Source organism: Aspergillus nidulans, chromosome VIII, assembly GCF_000011425.1.
Source record: "Aspergillus nidulans FGSC A4 chromosome VIII".
Classification (NCBI taxonomy): domain Eukaryota; kingdom Fungi; phylum Ascomycota; class Eurotiomycetes; order Eurotiales; family Aspergillaceae; genus Aspergillus; species Aspergillus nidulans.
In genome coordinates, this window is record NC_066264.1 from 31,712 (window position 1) to 50,523 (window position 18,812).

The 18,812-nt window shown below is 50.1% G+C and overlaps 3 protein-coding genes across 3 annotated transcripts, besides 1 other annotated feature; 1 reads left to right on the forward strand and 2 right to left on the reverse strand.

The window, feature by feature from the left end:
• Positions 1-18,812: part of a sequence feature (contig 1.172 1..523550(1)) that runs on past both edges of the window.
• Positions 2,314-2,617, forward strand: ANIA_11646 (uncharacterized protein; the record flags this gene model as incomplete). Its single annotated transcript, XM_050613100.1, has 2 exons — positions 2,314-2,430; positions 2,495-2,617. 2 exons carry the CDS (start codon positions 2,314-2,316, stop codon positions 2,615-2,617), a joined length of 240 nt encoding a protein of 79 aa, XP_050468941.1.
• ANIA_09243 (uncharacterized protein) lies at positions 6,519-9,847 on the reverse strand (the record flags this gene model as incomplete). Its single annotated transcript, XM_677420.1, has 6 exons — positions 6,519-7,391; positions 7,451-7,993; positions 8,032-8,263; positions 8,342-8,610; positions 8,850-9,713; positions 9,782-9,847. The coding sequence occupies 6 exons, from the start codon at positions 9,845-9,847 to the stop codon at positions 6,519-6,521; spliced, it is 2,847 nt and encodes a 948-aa protein (XP_682512.1).
• On the reverse strand, positions 10,812-17,747 carry ANIA_09244 (uncharacterized protein; the record flags this gene model as incomplete). Its single annotated transcript, XM_677421.1, has 3 exons — positions 10,812-16,528; positions 16,636-17,171; positions 17,272-17,747. 3 exons carry the CDS (start codon positions 17,745-17,747, stop codon positions 10,812-10,814), a joined length of 6,729 nt encoding a protein of 2,242 aa, XP_682513.1.

Below are 18,812 nucleotides of genomic sequence, written 5' to 3' on the forward strand. Positions count from 1 at the left end.
AGTTAAATCTGTATGTCATACGAAATAAGCAAGGCAATTCAAAGCCCCTAAAGTGTCGTAATATGCCCTGGGCGATCGTGACGGACCTGCCCAAGCAAGTCCAGCCAGAAATATTATGATGGCGAACCACTTTCGGTCCAAAGCATGCAGTTTAGGATATCAAAAAGACAGAACTGGGACTTTAGTAGGAGCACCATAGCAGGCACCCCATACCTCGAAATCCATTTGCACACTTGCAGAGTTTGGTTCAATTTCAAGATGACTGATTAGCTGAAGCCACAAGTTGTTTGAGTATTCATGAGATAGGATAGAACCCGAAGCATTCGTAGACTAAGGAGGAGATAGAAATCTCTCGTGGTAAGGACCCTACATTTTGGGAATAAGATAGGCCTTCTTAGGAGTGACCAGAGTGCCGGGAGAAACACCTGCGAAATTGTCTGGTAATTGCTAGGATCAGTTTTAGGCTCAGAGCCTTCTAATGTGATGCAGGCAGTGAGGCTACAGGGGTACTGATACCAGCAGGTCAAGAGATAGGCCCGAAACACCCCTTACTGACTTTGAAAATAATTGAGTACATAGGGAAACCGTCATAACAGGACATCCAAGTGCTCACAATCTAACGGCTTGAGCCAAAAGACCTACTCCTTAGTGTTACGATTTCTGGTGGCTCTGTTCAAGGACACCCAGCAGTATTCCAACACACGCAGACGGCCATCGGATATTATGGGACAGAGACCTTGCGGCGAAGACATAAGCTCCAAGCCATTTAAATGCAGGGGAGGAGACATGTAGAACTTCTCTACGCTATCCCGTTGTTCATGTCCTTTCGGGAGCAAAAATTGCAATATATGAGCGAAGCCGTCAGTCAGCTTGGTGTGGAACGCAATATTGACTACTACCATGCTTCATGGCCAATTTTTGATAAGGAATACCTTGAGCGGATTTCAATCGCATTGACTTTGCTTTGTGGCAGCAACGATCCTATACGGGAATCAAAATGAAGAGGGAGAGTCAGGGTTGAGCTGGACAGCTTAGCCTGGTTTGAAACCTGATCATATCTTTCAAGACATAAAGACGAAATAGAACTAAACGGGTCTTAAGTATATAAAACTCAGTCGACAGACTCCAAGCTTGACAGGTTGCGAGGCTTCGCTTTCAGGTTCTATATGGTTATTAATTGCCCGCGGTATAAATGCCCACCCCCGCACAGCACACGCTATATTAGATCGGGTGCCGACAAACAAAAGCACATGGAGATCACTGAAGTAGCCAATCCTAAAAGCAAGGATTCAAATTAACTCTGTGGAATCCAAAAACTTCTTATGGACTTTGACGACTTGCAGACCTCTAGAAACCAGAATTAAGAAGTCCGTCACGTTCATTGAATACCGATCAAGCGTTTAGGTCCTGAAGTCCTTATTAATGACTGCGAAGTCAATAGTATTATAGAATGCGATGCGCCACGTCGAGATTCCAGAGGGGTTGCTTTGGTGACTGTAGTAATGTTCTGACAGTGTGCCTGCGTTGCCTACTTCTACATATATACGTCTTTAGCGAAGGATTAAAAGGGACTAAGCTGAGCTGAGCTGAGTGAAGTTTGCAAGGTAAGCGAATTGACCGGCGCACTGAGACTGATCCCACCTCCCGTGTATTCATGTCTGTACGGATCGCTACACTGGAATCTCTCAGCGCCGTGCCACGTCATGCTGTGGGGGAAAAAAAACCCTTCATGTGAACGATGTCACACTTACCGAGTTCTGCGAAATTATAACTCCACTATAGAGACTACTGCGCCTCTTCGCCCCAGAGGAAATGCCGTTGGGACGAAGAGCGGACAACACACAACGAACGGGCGTGCTGGCTATAGGTCTGTAATCTAGAACTGGTTGCCAAGTGGACAGAACGGAGCCGAGCCTATTAGCGCAGACGACGGGCGGCCGAAAATCTCATCATCCTACATTGGTTAGTCTACATATATAGTACCAAACGTAACGTGCTCTTGTGCATGGTACTAGCGGGCGCTATGGCGGGCGCTAGGGCAGCTACTGCAAGATGGGCCCGAAGATCACCATGTATTCTAGAGGAGCAATTGATACATACTCACAATACATATACTGAAAAAAGTGTATTACAGCTCCCCACTTGAAACAGCAGCGTACGGCATACTGTTCGAACAAAAGGGCAAAAACGTATTTAACCATGTAACGAGTTTGTACACTGCTTATTCAACCGCTTGCTTTAAAAAAGGTCAGGAGATTTCTCCTTGTATTTCTTATTTCTTTTAACTTCTTACCTTCATACAAAGCTTTCAGAATGCCTCGGCCGTCAATAAATCTTGAGCCATACAAGGATGAAATTTCTACCCTGTATAAATCAGGCAAATCTCCTCCTACTATTGCTATGCTACTAGGGAATCAATATGATATTCAGGTTAGTGAGCATATGATTAAGACCCGCCTTAGTATATGGGGGATTCATAAGACAAATTATACAGCCTCAAAAGACACAGTTCTTCATGCTTGAATCAAAGTTCTTCTATATCAAGTTGGCCTCTCAGAGAACAAGATCCTACATGTTCTTCAGCTTGAAGGCTGGAATATTCAGCCTAGAACATTGAAATATGTTCGGCATCAAAAAGGGCTCTTGCAATGTATAGTAAATCTAATTGCTGATTAAGCTGAAGTTGAAAGGGTCCTGAATCAACTTTGTACAGACCTTGCTACTGGTCAAATTGAAGGATATGGTATAGGAATGCTTTATCAGTACTTTAAGAACCAAGGATTTTAAATTGGCAGGTATGCTATACAGGAATATTTCTTCTTTTAAGCAAACTGGCTGACTTTGTACAAGGGACTGCTTGTTCTCTATGTATAAAGAGCTTACTCCAGCTGCTGTACATCAACACTGGCAAGATCTTTAACACTATTAAGGAGCTTATATTACTCCAGGACCTAATTTTATCTGGTTAATAGATAGCTATCTTAAGCTAGCTCTGTACAGCATCGAAATATATGCAGCAATTGATATATATTCTTGATATATTATTTAGATTTATGTTGGTATCAGCTCCTGTATAGCTGTTAGTGTCCTTTGACAGTTTCTTGACACTGTTAATATTGCTCAACAGTAGCCTTGCTTTGTATGATTAGACTGTGGTACAGAGACAGTCTTACTGGCTGAAGCTTAATATAAGCTTCAGCAGTCTCTTCATCCAGAGATTGATATTAGGGACTGCTACTTATATAGAACAAGCACTTCTAACTAAAGAATTGAGGCGTGGTGGCTTCAATTAACCCGTGGTATAGTGTTTTGATATAGAGTAAGTGCTTATATACTATATACTACTTTGTACAAACAGCTAATTAAGAGTCAGGAGTACTTTCATAGCCTTTAAGAGGAAGGTATATTCTCTATAGATCAGTTAAGTGATCGGATTGCTTTATATATAATCTATATACCTCTTCTCCGGGTCCAAATTCCATCATTCATACAAACATGGAACCATCATTAAATTCAGAACCAGCCAAATCATCCATATCTGGTACCTGGCAAGCCTTATATGAATTATAACTTCCTAGCTACTAGTATTGAGAACCAGGGAATCAAGTTTAATATAGAAATATTCAAGTACTTGCAAGAAGATGTCCAAGACTAGGGTGAGTTCCTAACTAGACTTGTTAAACCCAACCCACGAAACCCGCCCCAACCCGCCCCGACCCGCCAAGAAATGGGTTGGGTTAGACCTTCTAATTATCTATTGGGTTTTGGATATTTTTGGCTGCCCCAAAGCCCGGCGGAGCAACCCGCTGGGTTGCCAAGATATCTGAATAGGTATATTACTGTATTTAGATTATATTTTCTTACTTAGATAGTTATAATACAGTATTTAAATACAGTATTTTATTAACTATGTAGATCACTGCTTATTAGAGTAATGATATGCATAACTGGGTTATTTTGGGTTATTTAGGTTGGGTTAGAATTATCTGCCAAACCCATGGGCGATTTACTGTGAAGGTAACCCACCCCAAAACCCGCGTGGGCGGATCAGCTAGGCCTGAAAACCCGCCCCAACCCGTGGTTTAACAAGTCTACACCAAGCCCTCTAAAAGCTACCCATGTCTTCATTACTCCGCCCAAGGGACAATTTAGCTATTATAGTGGGAAAGCAGAGGAATACTGACAGTCTTCTATTACTTATATAAGGAGTCTCTAGACAGGCAAGGCTATATAGATGCCTCTGTACTTCTATTTATTGAAGCAGAAGCAGATAGATAGTATACCACAGACATTATCCTGCCACCTGTTAAGTATAATCAACCCTTATACTTAATCTTTATTAATCTAATCTCTAACCTTATCTAGAGAGTATATGTGCCTATATTTATCCTGCAGCAGTTCAATTGTACAAGTACTTTATAGAAGTATACCTTCTAAAAGAGCTAAGTTTGTATGAGCCCCAGGAGTCAGATACCCTTTAACTTGCCTTCCAAGTACAGGGAATAAACCTAGTCTATCTTCCTGACTTGTACAACAGGCCACAGTCAACCAACAATATCCTATAGTACTTTGAAGGGAAAAATAGCAAGGGAATCTTTGTTATTATTACCAGAACTGTCTCTGAACCCTCTGCTGCACCTGATACAGAACTAAAGGCAAAACAGATAAAAAGAACAACCAAGTATTAATCTTCTGTACAAGTATCTAAGGTTAAACAGGAGCCTGAGGTCAAGCAAGAACCTGAGGTGAAGCAGGAGCTTAAACAGGATATAACTGTATAAGATAATAATCTTGAAGTTGTTCCTGGGCCTGCTATATGGAAGAAATACTTATTTTTAATTGCATTAAAGGAGAAGGAGCCAGAGAGAGATACTTAAGAGAAGGATCTAGAGCAGGAACTATCAGAGTTACTGTTTGTTCCTGGGAAGAAAGATAGAGTGGCTTATTATACAAGAAAGCACCATATCCTCTAGCAGGAGGATATTAAGTGCTCTGCAGAGTTTAGCATTCCAATTTAGATATAGAGATATGATATTTTAACAGCTGGTAATGAGGAAGGCATTTAACATGGCCATCCATGCAATTTGTACAAAGGCATTTAGTAACACAGCTCAAAGTTTGAAATCTCTACTGTTTTGCTTCTTCCTCTTCTCTTCCTTCCTTCCATATCTTTCTTTCTATAACAACCATTACCATGGTGTATAAGACTCCTGTTCTCTATCCCCTATCATTAAAATTATCTGCTGACTATTTTACTTGCTCTGTACAAGTATACTGCTGCCTCTGTAGCTTGTATCTTGTCTGAAGCAGACAAAATAGCCTCCAAGCTCCTCATACACCCAACCGCGCCCCCTCCTTCCCTGCCAACCAGCCTCTCAGTCGAGAAGAGTGCCTGAGCCTCTTTGCCTTTGTTAATAGACGAGCTAGATGAGCACCAACTGCTATGCTTCTACTTGGGGGTCAAGAGCTATCTGGGTATATTTATACAGATATACAGAGGTATTTGCTGGCCCTTCCTGGGCAGGATGTTGAGTTTATTCGCGACAGAATAAATTGGCATTAATTATGGCAACACTGGCCCTCGTACATCAATGCCATGCTTATACAGTCTTGGGGGACTTGTCTGACCCAGCCTTGTAAAGGATGCTGCTCTGTACAAGGAAGACCAGTCTTCCCTGAATGCCGCCATGTGCCTGGGGCATTCAATGGATGCTGCGCCAATTATAAATGGCGTGACCATGGGCATTGCTGCTCTGTATGAGACGAGCACTGGCAGGGTATGCTTGGTAATGGGCTTGGTCTACCCCAGGGGGCTGCAAACCAGCTAGTTATCAATCTTGATCCAGTGGAAGGTGAGGCTGAAAATCCTATCTACCTCAATTTCCCTGAAGGGGATGAGGACAATCCGATTGTCTTATAAGGTCCATACGAGCTTTCTTGATTTTCCTGTACAAACACCAGCACTGCCTAGGGGTACAGGCTGTGTACCTCACCTAAGCATAGCTTGCACCTTTACGTGGTGCTTAGGATGAGTAACCAGTTGGTGAAACTAAGCAAGCTATCCTGCATATGTAATCAAATTTCTGCTGGCAGAATCTGAGCTGGTACAAACTCGTTACGTGTTAAATACATTTTTGCCCTTTTGTTCGAACAGTATGCCGTAGCAGCGTATCGGCCGTTCTGTTACAGTAGCGAATATTTGTGTTCCTACACAATAAACAATCGGACAAAACATTCATCTTATACTGGCTCATTGCTGACCATTACAATTGTAATTTATATCTCAAGCACCCAACTATCCACAGTGCAATCAAAGTGTTTTGAGTTTTGAATACAGCGTAGTTAACCACAGGAAAAGTGAGACTTGGAGACTAGGGCATGCGGAACACACGGCATTAAGCACTTATTTTGTACGAACGCCCGGTTAAGCTTCTTTGCTGACGTGATTGGCATCCAGTTCGTCGGCAGGAAGATTGACGGCTGCATGTACGGTGGAAGCGCGCCAGCAAGCAAGCGCTTCAGTTGACCGAGCTGGCTTGCGACCTCAGGGGTCTATTCGGCAAGGAGCCCCCTCTGTTCATCATTCGAGTCGGCCTGACATATAAAAGCAGCGAGAAAGGCCTGCTCCTTCTCCCCGTGTGGAAGCACGACCTCCGCCGCAATCTGCGTGTTGGGTGGAAGCTGTCTCTGTTCTGATGCTCGATTTCGGAAAGCTCAATTCGTTGTCCTCGCAGTTTAATCTGCCTATCCTTTCTCCCAATGTAGCTGATTGTGCCGTCAGTATTGTACCGGACTAGATCACTGGTCTTGTGGAAGCGTGGATCCGCCTGTCTCTCGCCTCTGGTTATCCGGGAAGCCGCCTCGTGGTTGCTGAGGAAGCTTTGGGAGGATTTTTCCTCGTCGCCCACATATCCACGGGCCACAGTGCCGCCCTCCACAAGAAGTTCACCAATAGATCCAACAGGTGCTAGATGGTTATGGTTCTCAGGGCGCCCAATCCAGGACCGTGAGCTTACCGTGCGGCCGAGGACGTCGTGGCGTTGCGTCTTGCTGGTAAATGTGTGCATTACGCAGAAGACGCAGGTCTCCGTAGGACCATATCCGTTTATCAAACAAATGTCGTTTCTCGCACCAACCCAGGTGGCAATGTTTTCGGCATCCAGGGCCTCTCCGCCGAGGATAATGGTGGTCAAGCTTGGGACCTGGTTGGGCCAGAGAATGCGGACGACAGAGGGCGTCAGGAAGGTTGTGTTGGCCTGCAGACGACTTATAGAGCCAGCAATATCGCTCATGCGCTCCTCTTCGGACGGGATGCAGATGCAACCTCCGTAGACGAGCGTAGTGAATATCTCGAGGATGCACGCGCAAATGTATAAGCGGCGAACTGGTACCTGCGTGTGACGGCACTACATCAAATCTCTCTACCACGATATATCACACTTGTACTCACGGCAGAATGCTCTATCACCACGCCCTTAGCGACGCCTGTGCTGCCTGATGTGAAAATTGTGTATGCGATATTGCGCGGGGAGGCAGAGCCTATAACCATATCATCACTACCAAGCCACATGTTCGAAGCCACCCAGACGACAAGGGTTCTCGACACCAAGTTCACAATCCTCTTGGATGTTGACGCAGAGACCAGGGCTAGAGAAGAGCCCGTCTGAGCAATAATTGCCGATATTCGTTCCGGCGGAAGGGCTGGGTCCAGCGGCACAAAGCCAGCCCCGGCTTTGAGGATGCCGAGCATGGCGACAGCAGCACAGCTGGACTTCTCAAAACAAATAAGGATCAAATTTTTTCGGCTGAAGCCCATCTCTGCGAGCACGCGCGCAAGCTGGTTGGCATGTCTGTTGAGCTCCGCGTAGGAGAACTCGCCGTCCCAAGAAGCGACTGCAGGCGCATCGGGGGCGGCGGCAGCACTGCGCTCGACCAGGACATGGATGCATTCATTGACGGTGGGGGGAAGGTCTCGTTCCATTTCAAAACTTGTCTGCAATGATGGGGTCCGAAGAGATCGGTGGAGCTGACGGTAGATTGGGGGTCAGACACGATCGACGAGATCGCGGCCGAGAGCGCGTCGCTGATATTCGCTGCGTGCTCTGGCGACAGCCTCGACGCCAGATAGCCGAGATGAACGGTGAAGCCGTGGTCATTGTCGGCGACATTGACGGTGATATTATACCCGGTGGGATCCTCGCCCTCGACATAGCGGAGAGCCACGTCGCCGACCTTGATGTTGTCCACGTCAAGGCGTTGGATACTGACAACGGTGTTGAATAGGGCTTGCCCCGACAAGCCGAGATGGTGTTGAATTTTTGCCAGACCGATGTGCTAATACCGCAGGATCTTGAGATGCTCTTCCTGCAGCTCCTTGAGTTGCTCATGGTCGTCTTGCGTCCCGACTGACTCAGATTCACAACGCAGACGAGCACATTGATGAACGGGCCCACGGCGCACACGTGCTGTGTCAGGAACCTTGACTTCGATGTCTCGCAAAGCCTTCTGGAGTCCACTCAGGGCATCATCGACGGCAGCCGAGTTTGGAAAATGGCAGGATTGAACACCTCTGAGGTGGCTGGCCCAGAAGTCAAGGGCCTCGGCTGTATCCTGCGATTGGATGTATGATATATATTTACTGTAGTTCATTGCCGGCATGGGCGAAAGCTTGCCAACGTACGCCGTAACCAGTTCATTTATAAGGACCGCCACAGCTGTTTCGTCGATCAGCGCGTGGCTGAGGTCGAGTTGGAAGAAGACAGTTCCATCTGACGTTTGTACCAAGGCGAGGCGATGGGGGGGCGGCTCGTCCGAGACGGCCGAGGCGGATCCAGCTGGCGGAGCATTACCACGGCGTCCATGCCAGAGACGGCCTCTTCCAGCAAGAGAGTCCTTGCCGTGTGGCTACCCAGAACCATTTGATCGAAGGGTTGGTCAGTGATGCGTCGCAGGAATACCGTCCGGAGGATGCTGTGCCGGTCGCCGACCTGCTGCCACGCGAATTGGAGTCGGCTAGGGTCTCCACCAGCAGAATCTAGTGGCAGTATGGCGTGGTAAAGGTAAGCACCAGCGCCGTCGAGACGGGCCTGGCTGAGGAGAACACATTCTTGAAGCGGCGAGCAGGGGTATATGTCTTCAATGGCGTCAATAGGATAGCCTAACTGCGGCAGTTCTTCGCTTTGGAATTTATCCAGCCGAGGATAGGCAATTGGGAGGAGGGGATAGTCACTCCGAGTCAGAGTATAGTCAGCCTTGGCCAGCTGTTGGCTTAGCTCGACCAGCTCATCGGTGTAGAGCGCGAGCCAGGCCTCAATCCGCTCACGATGATTCATCTTTTGGTTAAAAGCAACGGTGATATGGGCTGATCCATTCACCACATAGACATTTATCTCGAACAACGCGTACCGTCGCACAGCCAGTCCGACATCGCCCTCATTAAATGGAACCCGCTGGAAACCGCCATCTGCGCGTTCGAGGCCTTGATAAAGACCGAGGTAGTTGAACAGAGTTTCCACGGGCATGTGGTCCGCAAAGGCTTGCGCCCCATTGTGATTATGGTACTTGGACGTAAAATACGACAATCCGTTGGCTGAAAGCTGCTTCCGCTGATTTTTCACCTGCCGGACAGTGTCTAGGGCTCTGCCGCCGGGCTCAGTTGGGACGAAGATGGGGAAGATGGTCGTGAACCAACCGATAGAGTTGGATAGGTCCACCTCAGAAAGTGTGCCATCTACGGCTGGTTGTCGACCATGGCCTTCGTTGAAAATAGCTGGTGGCTTACGATTGAATGTGCGCGCATAGGATATATCAGCGCGGCAAGGAGGACGTCCAACGGCTCCGTCCTCATGGCGTTCCGGCAGGCGTCAAGAGGAGTTCAGTTTCCTTGCTTCCAAGTGTGGCAGAGAGCTGCACAGTATCCCCTGGTAGTTTGGCACGCCCTGCATTCCCCAGAATGCATAGTCCGCTGCGGGAATATCATATGGCGCCGCTCGGGCTGGATGTAGATGTTTCGAGGCATAGTCGGCTTGCAGTTGCTGCCACCGCTGGAAGAAGAAAGGTGCAGAAGAGTCGGACGCCATTGCCTTACCATTTAAGCAATTTTGCAGTTCCTGGAAGATGATGCGCCAGGAGACCAGATCAATGACCAGATGGTGCGCCACGAGGAATACCATGGCTGGTTTCTGTTCATGGTGAACAGCTCCAGGGCGAAGACCGGGCCGTTGTGGAAGTCCAGCTGTTCCTGAGCTATTAAAGCAACCCGTTTCGCCTCGGTGTCGGACTGAAAAGCATGTTCTCTTAATCGATACAACCCTTCGATTTGGCTCTGGATTATCTGGGTCCATTTGCCCCCGTGCGACTGTCGGAACCGAGCAAGAAGCATAGAATGGCGCCGGACTAGCTGCTCCACGGCGGACTGTAGCTGCTCGACAGAGAAATCGCGGGTGGTACGGAGCAAGACGCTCTGGTTGAACTGGTTGCCGGGCGTGTCCGTGCTACCCTTAGAGACTTATTGAAGTAAAGCTGCTGGATAGGCGACAATCCCAATGGGGTGTCGAGCTTTTCAGCATATGTACTCGACGACGTGATTGGGTCCACTTTCTCAACACATTGCGCCAATGCCTTGTGGTAGGGCTGCGCATCACATCCTTGAATAGAAATGAATTCCCTCGTTACGGCACTGCACGACTAACTGCATGGCTGTAATAGAGTCTCCGCCCAGGTTCAGAAAAGAGCGGTTGAGAGACACTTGGGCGAGCGGAAGGTTCAGTACGCGGACAATGATCTCTATCAAGCGGGTTGGAACTTGAGCTTCAAAAGAAGGAAGTATCAGCAAGCTCAAGAGGGAATTCTGCAAGAGCTTGGGTATAGGTCTCATGGTCCATGGTGTCGACCCAACGTGAAATCATCGGACGATCGACCTTTCGCGACGGGGTAAAAGGGAGGTTTGGGGTAACGAGCCAGACAGATGGGATCATATACCGCGGCAAAGTACTAGCCAATCGGTCTTTGATTTGTTCGACCAGATCAGTGGCTCTCTCCTTCTCTTCCAGATTGGTTAGCGGTCCGATTTCCGCAGTAATGTCTTTAGACGCCGTTTCCTCCAGCACAACAACGGCAACCAGCTTCTTCTTGCAAGGCCCGACTTTCGGTAAGCAAAGGACGCACTGCTTCACCAGTGCATCATTATTGATTGTCATTTCTATAGCACCCATCTCCACACGCTGACCATTCAGCTTGACCTGGCTGTCTTTGCGTCCCATATACACAAGACTGCCGTCGTCCGCATACCGGACTAGATCCCTAGTCTTATACAATTTTGTTCCAGGAATAACAGTCTCTCCGCGCCATCTCGGGGGCATAATAAATGACCGCGCGGTTAATTCGGCATCGAGGTAGCCTCTTGTTACTAGCGGTCCTTCGATCAGGAGCTCGCCCACGCAACCCACCGGCACCAGTCGCTCGCTATTTTCCGGGTCTGTCACCCAGAGCAGGCAGCCATTGCCCCGGCCGATATTGGCAGCAGCTACATCCTCGTGCAGAACAGCTAGCGAGGCCATGATAGAGCATTCCGCAGGACCGTAGCTGTTAATCAAGACCACCTTTTTATGCCACCGGCGGACGAGCTCGGCCGGGACGGCTTCGCCCACAAAACCAAGCATCTGAAGCATTGGCACGGACTCGGGAGACAGGAAAAGCGCGACTGACGGTGTGAGGAGCGCGTGGGTGACGGCCAGGCGGTTTATCAATCCGGGCAGGTCGTTCATCCGGTCATGCTCGGACGGGATGCACAGGCAGCCGCCCCTACAGAGGGTGATGAAGATCTCGCCATTGCTGGTGTCGAACGTGTAGGCAGAGAACTGGAGGGTGCGGGAAGCTGGCCCAATGCGTAGATCGTGGTATTCCATCATTGTGCAGATTCCTTTGTGTAGAACGACGATGCCTTTTGGCTCGCCGGTACTGCCCGAAGTGAAGTTGATCATGGCGGCGTTGGCTGGGGAAACATGGGGGAGCACTAGACCGTCGGGCAAGGGGAGTAAGCTTGCCAGTAAAGAGGAATCGACCACGATCGTCCGGTCCACGAACAGTCGGATCATGTCGCCGTATGTAGTGGAACCTGCGAGGACAATACGGGCTTTGGTCTGGACGATAATATTGGCTAGGTGCTGGACCGGATGAGACGGGCTCATGGAGACATAGGCGCCACCTGCCTTCAACACGGCCAGCATGGAGACCACGGCCCACGAAGACTTGTCGAAGCACAGTGGGACAGCGTCCTCAAGGCGCACGCCGAGACTGATGAGGTACGTCGCTAACCGGGTGGACAACTGGTCCAGCTCCCTGTAGGTCATGGTTGCATCGCACGAATCGATCGCCAGGGCATCAGGATGCATGATAGCTCGCTTCTGGAACTTGGTGTGGATGCAGTCACTCATGGCCTCAGGGACTTGGCCCTGGTGAGTCACGTCAAGGATATACTGCATGTGCTTGTCGCCCAGAAAATCGATGTCCCTTATATCTGAAGTCGGTTCCTCCACAAGCCTTGAAAGTATCGTCGAGAAGGTTGAGGCCAGCATTTGAGCCTGCTCCTTGCTCATAAATGTGCTCCAGTAGTTAATAGCGACATCAATATCAGTCTCACCAGCGGTGATACTAATTCCTAGGTCGTACTCTGTGGGATCACTACCGCCCAGGTACTCGATCTCGATGCTATGCCTATCAGCAGCCTCCACCATCGGCTGCTGCAGAGACAAGACGCTGTTAAACAGTCTCTCACCGGAGAGCTCTAGCGCATGCTGTACCTGCGCCAGCGACGTCTGCTGGTGCGGAAGCGAGTTGACATAGTCCTCGTACAATTTGCGCGTCAGATCGAGGAGTGTGCAGTCGTCATCGACCTGCACTCGGCAAGGCAGCATGGTAATGAACGCGCCCACCGCGCTGTCCATATCCATATCGAGACCGTCAACATCGCGTCCGGAAGAGAGGTATCCGAAGACAACATCCGACCCTCTTGTGTATACGCGGAGAGCCAATGCCCAAACAGCCTGGAAAATATTCGCCAGTGTGACTTCGTTCTTCTTGGTGAAGGACTGCAGGTCTAGAACAGTCGCGGGGCCAACGTGGACATTGACGAACTGCAGCTTACGCTCGCCGGATGCTGCAATTGCTGTGTGCTCTTCGAGTAGGGCCGGGAAAAACACGGGCTTCACATCTTGGAGGTAGGCTGTCCAGAATGCTAGCGTTTTCTCCGTTGATCGCGCCTGTATTGCCGCGATATAGTGGCGGTATAGCGGTCCCGTGGGAAGGTCGTCGTCATACGCCTTGACGAGGTCACCTAGGATGATCGCCATCGAGCTTCCGTCAATTAATGTATGACTGATTTCGAGATTGATGAAGACTACGCCGTCCCCGCCTTGCGAGATGGTGAGACGGTGAGGCGGCGCGCCGTCCCGGTAGTCAAGGGGGTGGTCCTCGGGGTACTTGAAGAGGCTGTCCAGATCCGCCGCATGCTGGATCTGGGGCTCATGATCTATAAGCACGATTTGCGTGTAAAGCCCATCTTGGGACAGACCCTCTACGAAGAATGTTCTCAACGCTGGGTGTCTGGCAACTAGGCGACGCCAAGCTAGCTGAACACGGTCGATATTGACGGGGTCTGCAGAATTCCTTGCCCGAAGAGAGCATACAGCAAAGAACTTGTACATCTCTGGCGCTGTGGCTTGACTGATCAGAATGTCCTCCTGCATGGGAGAACAAGGGTAGGCGTCTTCCACGGCATCGGCGCCAGAGTAGCCCAGCTTCATGACCAGGGCATCTATTTCTTCCTCCAATTCGCCGGCTGATAGAAGAGAAAATCGTTGACTCGTGCTCGTGCCCATACAAATGCACTTAGTCTTGTGCGACGCTTGTGTAGCAGCCCCACGGATAATCTTGCTCCTCAGAATGTGCTTGACTGCGAGCTGGAGGCCGCGCGAGCGAGAGCCGGAGGACACCTGCATGGTTGTAATGGAGTCTCCTCCAAGAGCGAGGAAACTCTGGTCCGTGTCAACATGAGCGGCCTGAATATTGGAGACTTCGCTGACGAGCAAGTCGTCGATTAAGTCCTGGGTAAGGATGACGACATGTTCGACCAAGCCCTGAAACAGGGCTTCCTTACCCTCCCCTACCACCGCAACCCCGGCTTTGCACTGCCGAATCATCTCTTCTCGACGGTTCAAGGGATGTTCGGGGTCGAAGACGCCAACCGCGTCGCTGATGTTCAACACCGGAACGTCTCGACCGGCGGTCAGATAGCCAAAACAGATGTCGTCTTGACCAGTGTAAGCCTTGAGGACGAGGGCCCATGCCATTTGGAAAACAATCGCCGGCGTGACATTATGTCTGGCGCAGAAGGCATGGATGCCCTTTGCGTCTTTCAGGTCCACGGTCAATGCATGTAACTTGTTCTCCCCTTGTATGTCGTCGTTGAGCACGGGAAAGTGGCATGGAGAGGCAGCCTCTAGGTAGCTCCCCCAATAATCTATTGACATCCCCGCAGGGAGAGTCTGCACGTAGCGGATATATGGACTGTATCGTACAACCTCCCCGATCTCTAACAACCCTGCATATGCCCGACTAAGATCACGGAACATGATTAGAATAGAGACCCCATCGATGAGGGCACGGCTAATATCGACAGTGCAGAAGGTTTTGCCATCCACCGTGGTCGAAATAATGGAAGTAACTGGCGGCTGGTCGGGATTGTCTTGTCGAGTGAAGTCTTTGAGTGCCTTCCAAACGGCATCCTCATCCTGCCGTTCCCACAGTAGGAATGCTGCCTCGGCTGGTTTATACACCAGTTGATCGTACAGCCCGTCTTCAGCGGCGGACTTGACAAATATGGTGCGTAGGGCTGGATGGCGAGCTGCCACTTGCTGCCACGCCATATGGAGCCGGGATCGATCGACCTGCTCGCCTGGGACGGGAATGACCCGGCAAGTGATCCGTAGTTGATATTGCTCTGGCGACTGCTGCTGGGTAAGTAGGATACCCCTTTGGACGGGCGAGATAGGATATAAGTCTTCGACCTGCTCAAAATCGAATCCAAGCTCCGAAATTCGCTTCTTATCTAGTGCAACTGGGGCTGACTCCTCATGGGGCAATGGAGTCTCCTCGCTCTCCGTCAAATGCAGTGCCAGTTCTATCAAAGTGGGACTCGTGAAGATATCCTCGATCTTGACTCCCAGACCCCTTCGTCGCAAGTGATCCAGCAGTTGCATGGCCTGGATAGAGTTTCCCCCGTTCTGAATGAAGGACTTACTCAACCAGATCTCTTCCTGACTATCCAAGCCCAAAACTGCGCTGCAGAGGCTCTGCAGTTGGCGCTGCTTAGCCGTTGAGGGCTGAACTCGTTCCTCGCCGGCTCTCTCTTGTCGCCCAGTGAGCAGGTGGAACATATCAGAGGATAGCGCTGCCACCCACCGGTTGGCTATGACTCTGTTCTGCTTCCCTGGGGAGGTAAGTGGGATGCATCCCACCGGGACCCAAACAGTCGGCTGCATGTACCCGGGAAGCTGCTGCGATAGTGCTTCTGCGACAGCCTTTAACTCGTCTGTTGCAGCCTCAAAGCTCTCCTCATCAACCAGTTCCACGGAATCTATAGCCTTGCGGAGATTCTTCAGCGAGACAACAGCTGTCAGTTTCCCCTTACAGGGTCCTTGCTGCGCCAACACGACAACTGCCTGTTCTACTAATGGATGGGCGACGATGCGATGTTCAATCTCTCCCAGTTCGTTTTGCAGTCCACGCAGTTTGACTTGACTGTCTTTGCGGCCAATGAAATGTAGACTACCGTCTGCATTGAAGCGAGCTATATCGCCTGTCTTGTATAACCTAGAAGTACTCGTCGGCTCGCTCTCCATCCACCTCATTGTCTCCAAAAAGACTGCCTGTGTTTTTTCCGGTTCATTCAGGTACCCCCTCGCCACAATGGGGCCCTGAATCACCAGCTCTCCAGGCGCCCCAATAGGCATCAAGCGGTTGTGGTCGTCTATGCTGACAATCCAGCAACACCCACCAAGCGGATACCCGATATTGGCAGGACTTGTGGTAGGAGATAGCTGGGGATTCGCCGTTGCCGCGATTGAGCATTCAGTGGGACCATATCCGTTCGCGAGCCGGACGTGAGAAGCCCAGACCTGGATATTCTCCTTCTGGACTGCCTCGCCTCCCAAAAACAGAAATCGCAGCGTTGGCACCATGTCTGGACTCATGAGGCTGACGAGTGACGGTGTCAGGAAGGCCCATGTTATGCTGAACTGCTGGATACATGCTGCCGGTCCCCGGGCGCGCTCCTGGTCGTTCGGGATGCAAACGCACGCACCAGATATCAGGGGAGTGAAGATCTCCAGAATACTGACATCGAAGGTGAAAGATGCCAGTTGCAGCACGCGATCTGCGTGCGTCATCTTGGACACTTTCTGCTGGGCCAAGGCTCCCGTCAGGAACTGTCGGTGCTCCACGACGCAGCCTTTTGGCTTGCTGGTGCTTCCTGAGGTGAAGATAACATACAGCGCGCTTGAAGGGGACACGCCGCAAGTTACATGTTGTACTTCTTCTTTTCTTTCGATGCTGGTGGCAGCAAGTCCGCAAACTCACGGTTAACAAGCAGCACTTCCCCGGTAAACCACTCCCACAACGGGCCATATTCTGGTGCAGTCAGGATCAAGTCTGCATCAACCTGGCCGATAATCTCCTGATGGCGGACTGTTGGATGGGAAGGGTTCAGGAACAGAATGGCACCGCCTGCGCGAATAACGGCCATCATGGCCACGACCGCCCACGCGGACTTGGGGAAACATAACACGATAATCGATTCCGGCTTGACCCCCTTGGCTTGCAGGTTGACGGCAAGCCTCACACTCAGGAGATCGAGGTCACGGTAGCTCAGCGTTAGTTCGGATGTGTTTACCGCTGTATCTAGTGGTCGCTCCCGGACTTTTCTTTCAAACATGGGGCCGACGCAGTCGTCCACAGACGGGGGTGGGATACTGCTCCATGACCGTAGGTCCTCTTCGACCTCGGGATGGAGCAGATGCATCTCACCTAGGGTGAGACAGGGTTCTGTCTGCACCTGGCTGAAAATATGGCTGATGGTAGCAGCCACAATAGAGGCATATGCTGGGGCCATATGGCTGGGATTATAGAGTAGGTCTAGCAACAATTGAGCCTCCCCTTCCGAAACGAGGAGGAGAACATTGAACTACCGAAACTGATTAGTTGCGCTGCGGTAACCTGTCACATGGAGCAATGCGACTTGCATGTTTTAGGATCTCGTCCTCGACGCTCTCGTTTTCTTCGAGCATACAGAGGCCTGAATCGCACGGCAGCTCATGCTCCAGGTTTAGTGGCCCTATCCTCCAATTCTCACCGTGAATCGCGCCTGACAGCTGAGAAAAGGGCATTTCGTCACCGATTTCTGCGCTGAACAGATAGTATTGCCATGCTGTCCCCCTTCGACGCAGCGACGCCGCACAGATGCTCTCATCGCCGGTGAATATTTTCAATGTGATTGCCCAGATCGTCTGAAATATACCTTGAAGGGAAGTTTCTTCTTGGGAGAGCAGATCCTGTACCCGGCCCTTTGATAGAACTTGAATGTTTGTCCGTTCATGCGTGAGCTTTTCAAAGGCATCATCCTCCTTGTAGCGGAGAACTGGAAACCTGCAAGCAGTTTTTAGCGGTTGTCCCATCTCAACGCTCACGGCCATGTTGACTGTAAGATTAGGACAACAGACTTGTGTATAATAGTACGGTATAAAAAAGTATTCAAGTGTAGCAGCCGATGCTAACGTACGGACCACTACCGAGTTTATAATTCTCCCTTCGTTCTCACACCCCGGGATCGAAACCATAAGAATATTCTGTCAGGCGCTCCTGCTCAGCCGCTGCAGGCTAAGGAACTCACCAGCAAAATCTACCGGAGACGTTCCTCCTACCCACTCGACCAGACTCACTAGCTTCTACGCGACACCGATCCATGCGCTCGCAGAGCTCTGTGGCAGTCCACAGGTACCGATTTACATGTAATTTTGTCACTTCTGGGACCCTCTTTGTTCAGCTCAATAGTGCTCGGCCACGCCGCTAGTATCCCAAGTGGGCTGGCAATGTGTAGCAAGTTCAGTAATATTTCTGGTCCAGATCGAATACTGTGTGGGTGCGTATTTTGCTTTTCGTCCTGCTTGTATTGAAAAGTATAATACCGTACGCCAACTGATACGAATACTCTCTTTTGCAAAACAGTAATATGCAGTACATGAGACCCACATCATGTTTTCCCACACGTCGTAGCGATACTACCATGCAAGGAGCCATAGGCTATACAGTCCCCATCCCTGGCCCTCCATTACGTACCGATGTCTCTTTGCGGCTGCATTGTTGGTCTACCGGCTACTCGTAGTCTCAGCCGCAGACCCTGTGAGCCCCAGGCGGGCTGTTGACCCGGGCCAAGGTCTCCGGAATGTAACAGGGCTGAAAGGAGAATGATATGTCCCGTGCGAGTTCATATCTAGCCCAATGATCCTTCCCTAGAAATTACGAATCCAGGCGCCCTGCCTTACTATTAATAGGGTCCGTGGCTTTTCAAGTATCATTTGGAGCCGCCTGATCACTGCAAGCTGGGCGAACCCGGCTAAAGCTGGTGGAGCGGTTTCCTTCATCCGCAACCGCACATACAGATGCTGCCAACCTAATCTAACTGTAGATGTGCTCAACTGTTAGGCTGCGTTGGTTTTAGGCCGCTGCGGACAGAGTCCGCCTACTCTTTCAGGTACATC